General features: G+C 45.6%; 1 protein-coding gene across 1 annotated transcript in view; it reads right to left on the bottom strand.

The window, feature by feature from the left end:
• The window catches only part of BACE2 (beta-secretase 2), a 109,783-nt gene that overhangs the window by 25,428 nt on the left and 68,446 nt on the right, over positions 1-15,909 (bottom strand). The window contains exons 7-8 of the mRNA XM_004003354.6: positions 10,894-11,043; positions 6,942-7,110 (exon numbers count right to left, since the gene is read on the bottom strand). Of these exons, the coding sequence (XP_004003403.3) occupies positions 6,942-7,110; positions 10,894-11,043 (319 nt within the window). The remainder of the gene's footprint in view (positions 1-6,941; positions 7,111-10,893; positions 11,044-15,909) is intronic.

Raw genomic sequence — 15,909 nt, 5'->3', positions numbered from 1 at the left:
CAAAGCTAGTGGAGGTGATGGAATTCCAGTTGAGCTATTTCAAATCCCCATGATGCTGTGAAAGTGCTGCACTCAATATGCCAGCAAATTTGGAAAACTCAGCAGTGGCCACAGGACTGGAGAAGGTCAGTTTTCATTCCAATCCCAAAGAAAGGAAATGCCAAAGAATGCTCAGACTACTGCACAGTTGCACTCGTTTCACATGTTAGCAAAGTAATGCTCAAAATTCTCTAAGTCAGGCTTCAAAAGTATGTGACACATGAACTTCCAGATGTCCAGGTTGGATTTATAAAGGGCAGAGGAACCAGAGATCAAATTGCCAACAGCCACTGGATCATTGAAAATGCAGAAGAATTCCAGAAAAACATCTACTTCTGCTTTATTAACTATGCCAACGCCTTTGACTGTGTGGATCACAACAAACTGTGGAAAATTCTGAAAGAGACTGGAATACCAGACCACCTTACCTGCCTCCTGAGAAATGTGTATGCAGGTCAAGAAGCAACAGTTAGAATCAGACATGGAAAAGTATACTGGTTCAAATTTGGGAAAGGAGTACATCAAGGCTATATATTTAACTTATTTAACTTATATGCAGAATACATCATGCAAAATGCCGGGCTGGATGAAGCACAAGCTGGAATCAAGACTGCCAGGAGAAATATCAATAACCTCAGATATACAGATGACACCACCCATACGGCAGAAGGCAAAAAGGAAATAGAGAATCTCTTGATGAAAGTGAAAGAGGGGAGTGAAAAAGCTGGCTTAAAACTCAAAAGTCAAAAATCAGGTCCCATCATTTCATGGCAAATAGATGGGGAAACAGTGGAAACAGTGATAGACTTTATTTTGGGGGGCTCCAAAATAACTGCAAATGGGACTTCAGCCATGAAATTAAAAGACACTTGCTCCTTGGAAGAAAAGCTATGACCAACCTAGACAGCATATTAAAAAGCAGAGACATTACTTTGCCAACAAAGGTCTGTCTACTCAAAGCTATGGTTTTTCCAGTAGTTACGTATGGATGTGAGAGTTGTATTATAAAGAAAGCCAAGCACTGAAGAATTGATGCTTTTGAACTATGGTGTTGGAGAAGACTCTTGAGAGTCCCTTGGACTGTAAGGAGATCCAACCAGTCCATCCTAAAGGAAATCAGTCCTGAATAGTCATTGGAAGGACTGGTGGTGAAGCTGAAGCTCCAATACTTTGGCCACCTGATGCGAAGAACTGACTCATTGGAAAAGACCTGATGCTTAGAAGGACTGAAGGCAGGAGAAGAAGGGAACAACAGAGGATGAGATGGTTGGATGGCATCACCGACTCAATGGACACGAGTTTGAGCAAGATCCAGGAGTTGGTGATGGGCAGGGAAGCCTGCACTGCTGCAGTCCATGGGGTCGCAAAGAGTTGGACATGACTGAGCGACTGAACTGAGCAGGCAGCTTCTAAGATGACCCGCTGTGATTCCCTGCTGCTTAATATTTATTCCATGTAGTCCTCTGCCAGGTTATATAGTACCAAAGTGGCTCTGTGTGACCAAGAGTGTAGGCATAAGTGATAGATTAAATAATAGATTAAAAAATGACACAAACTTCTAAGATTAGATTATAAAAGGGCCGTGGCTTCGTGTCAGGGACTCTATCTGCTCTCTCTCTCTCTCTGGGGTCATTGTTCTGGGGTGATCAGTGCCCTGCCTGACAGTGATGAGGTCCATACGGCAAGGAAAGAGGGCTCTGGCCAATAACCAAGTGACTGAGCTTGGAAGCGCTCCTTTAGCCTTCAGGTTTCTGCGGCCCCATAAGAGACTCTGGGCCAGGACCACCCAGCTGAGCCCCCTCTCAATTCCTGACCCTCAGTACCTGCACAAGGCCATGAAGTGCTGCTAAATTTGCGGGTAACTGTTACACAGCAATCAAAAACTAATCTAAGATAGTTGCAGCCACATAATGAAGTTATAAACATGCTATAATTATGAAAAGAACATACACAAATTTCAGCATAAGGAGTAATTCTGGGAAGGCAGTGGGATAGGGTGTTGGCTATATTTATCTGTTTCTACAACAAATTTCTGAAGACAATATGACAAAAGGTTAGCATTTGTTACATCTGGGTTTTCCCAAGTATGTGCATAATATATGGCTCCTTGCAACTGAAAAAAAATTCATTTCAAACATGTTATAACTTAAACACTTTAAAAAAGAAAAAAGAAAGGCAGCATATCTCTTCCACTTACTATTATTGCACTTTATTCCACTGTCTGGCTCCTAATTGCTGCCCTGAGGGATGTAATTACTTTAATGGCTAAACAATTTGCACTAAAGAGGAGACAAAGAATATATTCCCACAGCTGGTAAAATCTAATGTTTAAGTACCAAGAACTTAAATACATTAAAAAAAAATAGCAACACAACTTGTATAAGAACACCTAACAAAGAAGGCATGGTGAAATGTAGGGAAGAATGTAGTTCTGCTTCAGTTCAGTTCGGTTCAGTTGCTCAGTCATGTCTGACTCTTTGTAACGCCATGGACTGCAGCAGGCCAGGCCTCCCTGTCCATCATCACCAACTACTGGAGCTTGCTCAAACTCATGTCCATCGAGTTGGTGATGCCACCCAACCATCTCATCCCCTGTCGTCCCCTTTTCCTCCTGCCTTCAATCTTTCATAGCCTCAGGCTCTTTTCCAATGAGTTAGTTCTTCGCATCAGGTGGCCAAAGTATTGGAGCTTCAGCTTTAGCATCAGTCCTTCCAATGAATATTCAGGACTGATTTTCTTTAGGATGGACTGGTTGGATCTCCTTGCTGTCCAAGGGACTCTCAAGAGTTTCTCTGACACCACAATTCAAAAGCATCAATTCCTCGGCACTCAGCTTTCTTTTTAGAAAGAAAATCCATACATGACTACTGGAAAACCCATAGCCTTGACTAGATGGACCCTTGTTGGCAAAGTAATGACTCTGCTTTTTAATATACTGTCTAGGTTGGTCATGGCTTTTCTTCCAAGGAGCAAGCGTCTTCTAACTTCATGGCTGCAGTCCCATCTGCAGTGATTTTAGAGCCCAAAATAATAAAGTCTGTCACTGTTTTCACTGTTTCCCCATCTATTTGCCATGAAGTGATGGGACCAGATGCCATGATCTTAGTTTTCTGAATATTGAGTTTTAAGCCAAGTTTTTCACTCTCCTCTTTCACTTTCATCAAAAGGCTCTTTAGTTCTTTTTCGCTTTCTGCCATAAGGGTGGTGTCATCTGTGTACTTGAGGTTATTGATATTTCTCCCAGCAATCTTGATTCCAGCTTGTGCTTCATCCAGTCCACTTTTTCACATAATGTACTCTGCATATAAGTTAAATAAGCAGGGTGACAATATACAGCCTTGACATACTCCTTTCCCAATTTGGAACCGTCTGTTCCATGTCCAGTTCTAACTATTGCTTCTTGACTTGCACACACATTTCTCAGGAGGCAGGTAAGGTGGACTGGTATTCATCTCTTGAACAATTTTCCACAGTTTGTTGTGATCCACACAGTCAAAGGCTTTGGCATAGTCAATAAAGCAGAAATAGATATTTTCCTGGAACTCTTCTGCATTTTTGATGATCCAGTGGCTGTTGGCAATTTGATCTCCGGTTCTCTGCCTTTTCTAAATCCACATCTAGAAGTTCATGGTTCACGTACTGTTGAAACCTGGCTTGGAGAATTTTGAGCATGATTTTGCTAGTGTGTGAGATGAGTGCAATTGTGTGGTAGTCTGAGCATTCTTTGGCATTGCTTTTCTTTGGGATTGGAATGAAAACTGACCTTTTCCAGTCCTGTGGCCACTGATGAGTTTTCCAGATTTGCTGGCATACTGAGGGCAGCACTTTCACAGCATCGTCTTTTAGGAATTCCAATAGCTTAACTGGAATTCCATCACCTCCACTAGCTTTGTTCGTAGTGATGCTTCCTAAGGTCCAGTTTACTTCACATTCCAGGATGTCTGGCTTTAGGTGAGTGATCGCACCATCATGATTATCTGGGTCATGAAGATCTTTTTTTGTATAGTTCTTCTGTGTATTCTTGCCACCTCTTCTTAATATCTTCTGCTTCTGTTAGGTCCATACCATTTCCGCTCTACTTAGAGACACTTAATATTAAACTATTTCCAACAGCAATTCACCCAGAAACAAGCAATGATTATGCTCTCTGATATGTTAAGTGGACAATCTAATGGCTGTTGCCACAGAGGCCTTTACTTAATGGTATTTAACAAGAGAGTAGAAATTGCGGAGAAAATTGCTATATTTCTTTGATCCTCTGGGTTGGAGAAGGCAAAGAGTCATGGGAGATACAGTAGTGTTTCAGGTTGCCGCGAAAGCGCTCTTTCAGTGATGATCTAGCTGGTTGCAAGAGTGAATAGACACCTGAAAGGCGAACGTTTACTCATGGCTGAAAAAGTGACAAACCTCAAGGTGCCGAGTCTATCCACTAAGGCAAAGTCAAAGAAGTCCACGCTGGTGTTTAAGATATACCGCGAGACATCGGATCTGTACATGGGGCAAGACATCAGATCTGTACATGGTGGGGGTGATTTATGTACAGAGAATATGAAGTGGCCTGTAGCCCAGATGGGCTTCCCTGGTGGCTCAGTGGTAAAGAACACGCCTGCCAATGTGGGAGACATGGGTTTGATCCTTGGGTCGGGAAGATCCCCTGAAGGAGGAACTGGCAACCCACTCCAGTATTCTTGCCTGGAGAATGCCATGGACAGAGGAGCCTGGTGGGCTACAGTCCATGGGGTCGCAAGAGTAGGACACGACTTAGAGACTAAACAACAATAGTCCAGATACAATTTTTCCCTTTGCTATTTATCTTCTGTCTTCCATATTGTTATTTTATTTAGTGGGAATAGACAGTTGCTGTTGAAATGAGAATATGAAGCATCACTTACCTGCTTTATTTACTGGGCCTCTATTTTACGACCATTATTTAGCACTTTAGACAGTAAGAAATAAAAACTGAAACCTCACCTCCTGAGTAAGTCAGCTGTGAGCATTTGGCATTTTCCCTGTGTACTCTCGCCTCCTTCACTCCCTTCCAAATATCTCCATTGGTCTTAGGTCAAAGTGAAGGTCTGGTTCAAGTGCAGGCCACCAGGATGGTCGGCAGCTTCCCCATCAGTCCTACAGCTACAGCTAATGTTTAAGGCTATTTTAAAAAATCAAATTCATATTTTATTTCCTTCACTACATAATAGTCATGTATTTCACTATAACCCTCAACTTTCTTCCGTTTTATCTTTTTGTCGTTAGTTCTTATCTACTTCACATTTCTTGTTCTTCCCCTGATCGCTAAAGAATTGCTTTTGAACTGTGGTGCTGACTCTTGAGAGTCCCTTGCACAGCAAGGAAATCAAACCAGTCAATCCTAAAGGAAATCAAGCCTGAATATACTTTGGAAGGACGGATGGTGAAGCTGAATCTCCAATACTTTGGCCACCTGATGTGAAGAGCCCACTCACTGGAGAAGACCTTGATGCTGGGAAAGATTGAGGGGAGGGAGGTGACAGAAGATGAGATGGTTGGATGGCATCATCAAGTCAATGGACATGAGTTTGAGTAAACTCTTGGAGATAGTGAAGGACAGGGAAACCTGGCGTGTTGCAGTCCATGGGATCACAGAGAGTCAGACATGACTGAGTGACTGAACAATCACCTTTAGCATGATATCAGCACAACTCAAGGATGTTCCTGAACCCAAATTCAATGCAATGGGATGTTTTCCATCCTCTGAAACCCTATCTTTAGTGCAACACCTCTCCCAGCCTCTACCCTGGTGCATACTCGTTCTTCATCCCTCTAGCAATTCAATTTCCTGCCACTGAGATCTGCCTTTTTCTTGCTAGCTTCAGCTATTAGTCAGAAGTACCTGATCCTCCCTCTAAACCGTGTGCTATGGGAACACTCCGTTTCAAGCAAACTGCTTACTCTCCAGACGCTTCCAAGTGGAATGGGGTTAACCACCCTATCAGCTTTATTGTGCTCTCCTGGTCTTTCTGAAGAGCCACCCAGTTGTCAAGCTAGACATCGCTGAATAATACTGCTGTGTCATCCTCGTACTATCTCCTCAAAAACATTCTATGAGAAAAACGGACTCCTTAGTTTTAAGATTTTAGGATTCAGAAAATAGCAACGATGGGCACTTAACTCTTATTTCATAATGAGGATATCTTTGAAGAAGAAAATATACACAGCTTATCTACGGATTTTCTTTTTCATTTATTTTGCTTTCATTGTCCAAAAACTGTAATTCATCCCCAAGGTCCTATAGAGTATTATTATTCCTGGTATGAGATACCATTTTAAGTTTAATATGAGAGATGATTATAATGACTAACATTAATTGTGCATTTGCTGTGTGCTCAGCACTGACAGCAAGGAGATCAAACCAGTCAATCCTAAAGGAAATCAGTCCCGAATATTCATTGGAAGGACTGATGCGGAAGCTGAAGCCCCAATACTTTGGCCACCAAATGCGAAGAGCCGACTCATTGGAAAAGACCCTGATACTGGGAAAGATTGAGGACAGGAGGAGAAAGGGATGACAAAGGATGAGATGGTTGGGTGGCATAATCTACTCAATGGACATGAGGTCGAGCAAACTCTAGGAGATAGTGAAGGACAGGGAAGCCTGGCATGTTGCAGTCCATGGCATCTCAAGGAGTCAGACATGACTTAGTGACTGAAAAACTTAGCACTGGACTGAAAGTTTGGCATGAATTACTCTGATTCCTTTCTGCTACCCGCACAGTGCAGTCTGTGGCTAAGATTTTGATTGCTGATGACAGGCATGAGTGAAACACTTCAACAGCATTGACCTGTCATCAAGACCGGCTTCCAAGTCAGTTATCTGACATCAGGTGCTCTCCCGAGGCTCCCTCTCTGACGGGAGCATCACTTACCTGCACAGGGGCTGGCTGCAAAGCCCACTCTCTTCCGAGCTCTGTCAAAGACCACGTAGAAGCCCTCCATGACGGTAGCACCAATCACCAGTGCGTTGGTGGAAGGCGAGATGCCGAACCGGTAACATTCATAATTCAGGCCAGCCCCCATCATGGGCTGAATGTAAAGCTGTTGAAGAGGAAAGAGCAAGAGAGAAAACGCACAGATCAGGCAACATCACAGAACTGTTGAGGTCGCTGTGTGCTCAGACCCTCCAAGGTGCCATCGGAGCTGCAGAGAATGGAGAGGACAATACCAGCCCTGCCATCCGGGACTTGGGACCATGTGCCTGGTGAGGAACCTGCTGAAGTATAGGAGCATGCACAGCACCTCTGACTGTACACAGGTACAGCCATCTAGGAGTTGTCCATCTGTCCATCCATCCACCCACCACCTATCTGCTCGCAGTGTAATGAAATAGACAACTTCTCCTGAGGGTCAATATAAATTAAGAAAAGGTAGTAGATGTATTTAGCTGCTACTAAAACACTTCCATTTAAGGTCCTGTATGCAGGTCCTAGAGCGCACACACACACACGCACAGACACACATACTCCTACCGTTGAATGAAAGAATTCCATAATAAAAGCCCCCCAAATCACCAAATAAAATGCAACCGATGACACTGACACAAACATGAGGCCAACTGATTTCGTATCTCTCACCCTGACCTTTCTGTGTGTGTCCCCATTGACCTCCCGTAAAAACTCCAGACTGTAAATTTTGTAACATGTTGAGAAAGCTCCAGTGTTGCTAGGTCTCAGAGTAAAATGCTTGCCTTCAAACTTAAACAGCACAAATAGACAATCTGGTGGTATTTAGGTTGAAACTATTTATGTTTTCAGGATTATATGAAAAAATTCAGAATTTCCCTGTGGGCCAGGGGCTGCTTTTTAAAATAAGCCAAATAGGATTTCCTGGTGGCTCAGGTAGTAAAGAATCTGCCTGCAGTGGGGAGACCCAGGTTGGATCCCTGGGTTGGGAAGATGCCCTGAAGGAACTAGCCTCTCACTCCAGTATTCTTGCCTGGAGACTCCAATGGGCAGAGAAGTCTGGCAGGCTACAGTCCACGGGGTCTCTAAGAGTTGGACGTGACTGAATGACTGAACACACACAGGATTCAGCCCATGTGGTTTTGGAAAGTAGAGTTGGGCACAGGCACTCTGTTTTTTGACATGACTCTTCTGCACTTAGAATCGATCATCCATCTACTGCTGCTGATGCCTGGCTGCTCCTGGGTAGGGCCCTCGTTCTAAAATTTGGGTGACCAGGAGCCTTGATGATTGCTCTGAATGTCAGGAAGGGCTTCAATCAGGTAGGGCTGGGAGGGAGGCCCCCAGCGCTGTCCCCAGGGGTGTGTTACAAGAATATGGGGCTCATGAGGTTCTCATCAGGTGATGGTTCATGACTGTCATCCTTTCCCATCAAGGCAATGGAAAGCAACTGGGATAGGGATGATGAAGGAGAAATCAGGACAACAGGGGAAAGCAGATTTTAAAAGACTGAAAATGTGGACATGTCAAAGTCAACCAAGAGATATCTACAGTCTCATAAGTGAGAATAAAACTGAATTCTTATGCAGAGATGTGCAAATTAAATGCAATACTCCCAGACCTCCTTCATTATCTTTTCACGCTCACCCAGCACTTGGTCCTGAAAGCGGTTGATGGGCCCCAGTGGATCATCAGCTCAGATGGCTACTGCCTGCTCTGGATGTAATGACAGGCTTCACCCCACAAGCCTGCTTTCCTCCTGCTTCTTAGAGTCCCTGACTGTCGACTCACCCACACACCATTTATTCTCCAGCTCACATTTACCTCTGTCCCCAAGCTGGGTTTCAAGTTTAGTGACAAACCACACTGGTGAAATAATGTCCACATTTTGCTGGTGGCCTGACCAAAATTTAATCACAAAGAGCACATAATTTTAAAGGTGCTGTAAACATATCATTCGCACATCACCCTACGCAGTGCTGTTCATCCAAGGATACTGCAGTCTTCTGAAAATGTCTTTGGTGAGTATTATTATTTCTCTTTTTATACTTAAAGAGACACACACAGAAAGGGAGAAGTGACCGTTCAGAGTTATAGTGTGAGTCAAGGGCAGTGCTGTGAGTGTAATTCAAGCCTCCGGCTCTGTGTTTGTGTCCTCTGTTGGGCTGCTTTTTCTCTTAAAGCTTTCAATCCTAACCCTAACAGCTCTCCATTTTTGGAATGCACTTCTCCATATAAAGTTGAGAACAGGGAAAAAGCCATATTTATCATTTCCTTTTTTTCTTCTGAAATTATTCCTCCTTCCCTATCCCCCAGTCCCACTCCTTTATCTCAAATTCACCAAACTGCAACAAAGACACATTCATCTGTCCATTCAACAAACAGTTATTATGCACCACCCCCTCACCAGAGAGCAGTGTTAGAAAAGGAAGATGATCTTTGAATCTCATGATTCTCATCTTCAAGGAATTAATAATGTAATGGGGGAAGAAATATAAGTGTGTGTGAAAACAAAGAAAAAAGAAGTCAAACGAAAAAGGCAACAGCATAAACTCAACCCTGAAGATATGATTCCAGGCCAGATGAGTGGACTAGAAAACACGCATTATAAGTTTGCAAGGCAAGCTCACAAGTGGGCCATTCTGCTCAGCAGAGGTTCAACAAAGAAGAGTTGTTTGTGTTGGGTCTTAAAGGATGGGAAGAATGTGGATACACAGATGGAGTGGGGAGGAGGGGGGCATTTCAGGCAGTGGAGGGGAGGAAAGTGAGGAGATGGAGCAGGCACCCAGTAATGGAAGACAGCCACCAAGAGGGGAAGGAGGGTCAAGGGTGCAGCAGGAAGCAGGCTGGAGAACCAGGGTGGGTCCTGTGAGGTCAAGGAAAGCCAGTGTGGGGAGTCTCCAGGATGGCAGGAGTGGGGTGCAGAGCTGTGGCTTAGCTGGAGGAATCTGGCAATGGTTCTGGAAGAAGAGAGGGTGTGATGTGCGGAAGGCACTCCAGTGGGTCCTGAGGTGGGAGTGAGAGGGGATGTGAGTGAGGGCTCTGTGGATGGAAAGAGCAGGCAGAGGTGAGACGGGGGAGGACAGATGCTTAGGATGACGGAGGAGTCAATGATTTATTGAATATGGAAAAATGCATAGCTTCATCTCTGAGCATCCAGTTTTAGTTTCTGTTTATAAATAAACTGGAACTAAACATATACTGGTGTTACTGGTACTTATTGCAAAAGTGTCCTCAATTCTTGACCTTTCCTGGTAGGCACACCCTTGTGATGTGGCCTTGCAGTTCTTCCCATCGGGAACTGGCATGTCCATCCCCACCTCAAGAATCTGGGCTGCCCTTGGCCTGGTTTGGGAAACACGGTGCCAGGAGTCCAGTTCCGGGCTGGACTTCAGGAGCCCATGTGTGTTTGCTTTCTGTCTCACAGAATCCTGCTGCCACCCAGTGAGCCAGGATGGTGAGAGACAATGGTCTTATCTCTCCATCAACCAAGCCACCAGATATGGAAGTGAGGCCACCTGAGACCATCCTAAACCGAGGCCATCTATCCCTGGCCAACTACCAGCTGACCAGGGACATGTGCCTGCAGAGACCAGCAGACCCGCCAAGACTCACGAGCAGAAAGCTCATGATGAAAGCTGCTGTGCTTTATGGTTGCTTGTTATGTAGCATTATCACAGCTGCTGCTGCTGCTGCTAAGTCGCGTCAGTCGTGTCCGACCCTGTGCGACCCCATAGACGGCAGCCCACTAGGCTCCCCCGTGCCTGGGATTCTCTAGGCAAGAACACTGGAGTGGGTTGCCATATAGCAATCGCCACCTAATACAGGTGTGATATCGAAATGCATATATTATGCATGAAGTGCTTTACTTTCGCATGCTTCACGTGGAAAAGACAAAAGCACAAATCTATGTTCGTACCTGAGGCAGGATAGTTATACGGAATGATCTGCTGGAGTTCTCGTCTCTCAGGTAGATGGAGATTTTAGGGAAATAAGACCAAGGTGTTTCAGAATTCGTCCAGCAGGCCAGCTGGGAACCAGTCCAGAAACCTTCAGAGAATTCTGGAATCTAGACAAAACAAGATCACATGACAAACAGTGACAAGTCTGGCACATCAACAGCAAGTAGCTCCCAGCCCTCCTCGCCACCTTGCCAGATGCCCACGGCGATAAACTCTGTTTAATTTGGACAGCAGAGCGGAGACATCAGTCCTCTGGAAGAGTGATGGTGATGACAAAAATCAAAATTAGTAAAATTACCCAGGCATGTGGGTTACTTACTGATATTAGACCTGCCACAGGCACTTTGGTCCTCAACACTCGTATCAGGGCAGTAACAGCTCCCCCTCCACTTTACCGAAGAGGAAACCAGTGCTCAGAGAGGTGAAATAATTCACCCAGAGTCACACTGTAGCAGGCAATACTCTTTAGAAGAGAGATCAGATTTTAAACGTGCTCAAAGCCCTTTTGGTCATCACTTTCCCAATACATTCCCCGAGCCCAGTAAGTTTCCTCCTGGTACACAGCCCTATAGGGACCCTCTGCTCTTCTGGAACATCTTTTTTTCTCCTCCAGATCTCAACTCCAATTCCACCTTGTCCAGGAAGCCCTCCTTGACTATCCACCACAGTGCTGGTATCCCACCAGGTATCTCTCCTCCTTAGCGCTTCTCTTTATAGCAGTTATAATTTTACATTTATTGGTGTGGTTGGCTAACTTCTGTTTCTTGCGGGGGAACCTGATTCCTCTAAGGATACAGCTCTGCTGTCGGCTCCCCCACGTCCTCTCCATAGTCCTAAAACCTGGCCCACAGGAAAGACACAGGGAATGTTCTTGGAGGAACAAAATGAATGACCAAGAACACAGAATGTTCACTGATGCCTCTCATCAAGGGGCAGAAGGGTAAAGCCGATCATGCTTGTCCACTAGTTGCTGAATCTGTAAGTTAATTACAAATCACTCCTGAGCCCTCTCACCAGATCCAGCCGTCTGCAAGAGCAGACCTGGCTTATTCCTGCCAGCTCCCAGAGAGAAGGGCTGGGTCGGATGGGTTTCTTTCCACACACTCAGCACATTGCCCTGCTCAGGTCAGTAGCAGAGGTGCCTGTGATGGGGCAGAGCTAAGAGGACACTTGATGGGGTGGAGCTAGGAGGGCATGGGACAGGGAAGGAGCTAGGAGGGCACGGGACAGGGTGGAGCTAGGAGGGCATGGGACAGGGGAGGAGCTAGGAGGGTATGGGACAAGGTAGAGCTAGGAGGGCACGGGACAGGGGAGGAGCTAAGAGGGCATGGGACAGGGGTGGAGCTAGGAGGGCACGGGACGGGGTGGAGCTAGGAGGGCACGGGACAGGGGAGGAACTAGGAGGGCATGGGACAGGGGAAGTGAAGTGGATGTGAGGTGGAGCTAGAAGAGGCTGATTGGAAGAAAGAGGTGTCTGTCAAGGTCCCAGAGGAAGAAGTACATGAGCTAAGTTGAGCAGTAGGCGGGCAGAGCATGGAACCTGTCCCACGGGACACCATGAGGCTATGGAAGGTGGTACTAAGGACAGGAAGGGGCAGGAGTTACAGCTGGGAGGGACCCATGGGCACCATCGGGCGTTTATCAGAGATCAGTTATCAGGGATCTGAGCGCATGAGATGTGATTAAGGCATTCTAGCAGGATTTGTGTAGGTCACTTCTTTGAATCTACTCTCCAGGGATTCAGCCTGTGCTAGACAGAAGCATTTGAAAGTCAGTGACCAATGCGTGGGAAGTGATGGTGTGGCCGTGGATGGGATCACTTAGGAGAGGGTACAGAGAGAAGGGAGGGGGTGCAGGACCCACCCTGAGAAATGGGCCAGCAAAGGAGACCCCCATGAAGCAGGGCACAGGGTGGGGAGGAAGTTCCAAGAGCAGGGTGTTGTGGAAGCAGAGAGAACAGATAAGGCAGGTAAGCATGGTTGCTATGGAGGTCAAGACGGACAGCAACTGAGAAAAACACAGTGTCCCCGGATGAACACATGGTGAGAGCTGCCTGTTCAGGACCATGCAGGGCAGGAGCCGCCTCCTCAGGGCAGACAACCAGGAGGAAGGGCCTGCGGTCTCTTCACCCACTGCAGTGCTGATCTGCAAAGTCTCTAATGCCTTAATGTGTTGGGTTGGCCAGAAAGTTCCAATTTTTTGGCCAACCCAATATTTGTGCATTTTATAAAAGTGAAGTCGGTTTGAAATATATATCACAGGGAAGAACTCTCTGCTGGATGAATTGAGAGGGGGAGGGGTGGTCACCTTGCTAGGTTTCACCAAGAGTGAAGGGTGGTAGGGCCTGCATGGGGGGCAAAGTGCTCCAATCCCCAGATGAAGAATGAGGCTCAGAGGGGCCAAGTAATCTCCTAAGGGGCACAGTGCAGGAGCGGGTAGGGGACCGTCTGCCTCCAAAGTGGTGCCTGTGAGTCTGGAAAGCTTCCAGGGGGCCAAGCCTTGTGTCCTGGGGGAGAGTCTAGACACTCAGATCAGAGAGCTGAAAGTCAGAAGTCAGTTTACAGAAGGTATCATCCTGTTGCTGGATTCTGCAGACGGACAAGCACTGGGCCTGAGCTAAAAAGGGCATCACAGCTGAACAGGTGGGGAGCCCAGGTCCCCATCAAACACAAAACTCCCCACCAGGCTCATTTAAAAAACAGACTAACATATAGCACTGGGAACTGTATTCAATATCTTCTAATAACCTATATTATTGTTTAGTCGCTAAGTCACATTTGATTTTTTGAGACCCCCATGGACTGCAGTATGCCAGGCTTCCCTGTCCTTCATTATCTCCCAGAGTTTGCTTAAACTCATGTCCATTGAGTCAGTGATGCCATCGAACCATCTCATCCTCTGTCGAGCCCCGTCTCCTCCTGCCCTCAATCTTTTCCAGCATCAGGTTCTTTTCTAGTGAGTCAGTTCTTCTCATAAAGTGGCCAAAGTATTGGAGCTTCAGCTTCAGCATCAGTCCTTCCAATGAATATTCAGAATTGATTTCCTTTAGGATTGACTGATTTGGTCTCCTTGTTGTCCAAGGGGCTCTAGAATCTGAAGAAGGATCTATCTCTACATATCTATATCTATGTATATCTGAATTACTTTGCTGTACACTTGAAACAATACACCATTGCGAATTAACTATACTTCAGTAATTAAAAAGAACTACAGACCTACAAACTATTCATTTCTAAAATCCCATTTAAACAATCCAGGCCCATAGACAGGGCCTAGCATCTGTATGGTATTTACCTCTCAGAAGCCAGCCCTTTGCTTAACTAAGAAAGAAAACCCAAGTGAAGAGAGCCAGCTAAGATGAACCCAGCAGAGAGAAAGCTCAGGCACATCTCCGGTCCATGTACGTGAGACAGAGAGCATCCCCCCTTGTTGAGCTTTCCCTGCTCAAGACAAATATCCCCCCGGGCCTCTCCTTCCTGATGCAGGCACTGAAACCAGAGGATAATTTTAGATTAGGCAAACACATTTCGTAATCTCATTCCTTCCACCTCATGCTTTTCTTACAAAGTCAGGCACTGCTGAACACATGCTGTGCTGACCTCAGGCATGCTAGCACCCCTCCGCCACAGCCCCGCTGGTTCTGGCTGAAGTCACAAAATCTGCAGAGGCCCAGGCTGGTCATGGGCTTGCTGGAGTCACATGCTGGTGCTGCCAGTGTGTCCTTGGGACGGAGGGTAAAACGCTTACAGCTCAGAATATTAAATTTGAGGATGCGCATGTTAATTTCACTGAGGACATTTTTTACTCTGAAGCAGCATATTGCTCTGTATTTCCAGCATGGTCTGGTTTTCAGCCAGTTTCCTAAATTTAAGGCACTAAAAACATTGCCTGCCACTTTTTTTCTGATTCAGCAGATATTAGACAAGACAGAGGTTTGCTCTGGCTTTTTTGTCCGCTGTACTCTTGACCTCCCAGTTCACAAAGGACCTCGGTGTTGTTTCTTCTGGTTTCCCCTCTGCGTTCTTTTGATTTGCCTGCTGCATTTCCCATAGCACTTTTATTCAGACTTTTGAAGTTTTGGTCCAGGACAACCAAAAGCCTGCTCTTTCTTCTCTGTTTCTGCTACATCACCTGTGACAGAGTAACCGCTGTGCCTCTTCCATCCATCCGGCTCTGGGTTTGGCCACAGCCCAGTGGAGCCGTGGGACTGTCAGCCCCACTGGAGTCAGAACCAGGAGAAAGACTTTTTTTGGTGACCTTGTAAGAGTGGCCCTGAGTGGACAGATGCTTATGGAGACACTCAAGAAGCTAAGAGAAATATTTATCTTGCATTCAAACAAATAGCAGTAGCACCATGGTTTAGACATTAAATAGAAGTACTTCTTGACCAAACACCTATTGTGTTACCCTAAACCCTCAGAACAAGCCATGATAAGAACACAGAGGCTCTCAGGAGGCACAAAAGTACCCCCTGCCCCACAAGGCACTCAGCTAATAAGTGGCAGAAACTAGATTAAATTCAAGTCCATCTGCCCCCCAAGGCTGTGGTCCTTGCAATCAATGCTTCGTGGTCCATCCTAGTGCCTGAACTAACTAAAAGTTGGGGTCACACTGGGATGACTGTTAACCAGGCCCTCAAGGCATGTTGCCCTTTACCAGGATTTTAATGGTATTTCAAAGCGTGGCCATAAAATAATTACTATATTGGTGGATTGACCTTTGTCTTCTGTGAATCATACTTTGTTACAGAAGTAGGAGTTAAAAATCCCAGCACAGCTTGGATGAAGGCCCAAAGGGAGCATAATTTTTGGTTTGTTTAAAAAGCTACAAACACATTCCTGGTTTACTATTTAATGTGTTACCAAGTGGCTTATTTTTCCATAGTTTAAAAAAGTACCATAGCAACTACAGCAACTATCAGCCCATCTGATTCTACCATTGGACTTTGAAATACTGAAAAGCATTGCATCTTT

This window comes from Ovis aries, chromosome 1, assembly GCF_016772045.2.
Source record: "Ovis aries strain OAR_USU_Benz2616 breed Rambouillet chromosome 1, ARS-UI_Ramb_v3.0, whole genome shotgun sequence".
Lineage (NCBI taxonomy): Eukaryota > Metazoa > Chordata > Mammalia > Artiodactyla > Bovidae > Ovis > Ovis aries.
The sequence above is the reverse complement of the archived record's forward strand: the minus strand, read 5'-3'. Positions and strand labels throughout refer to the sequence as shown.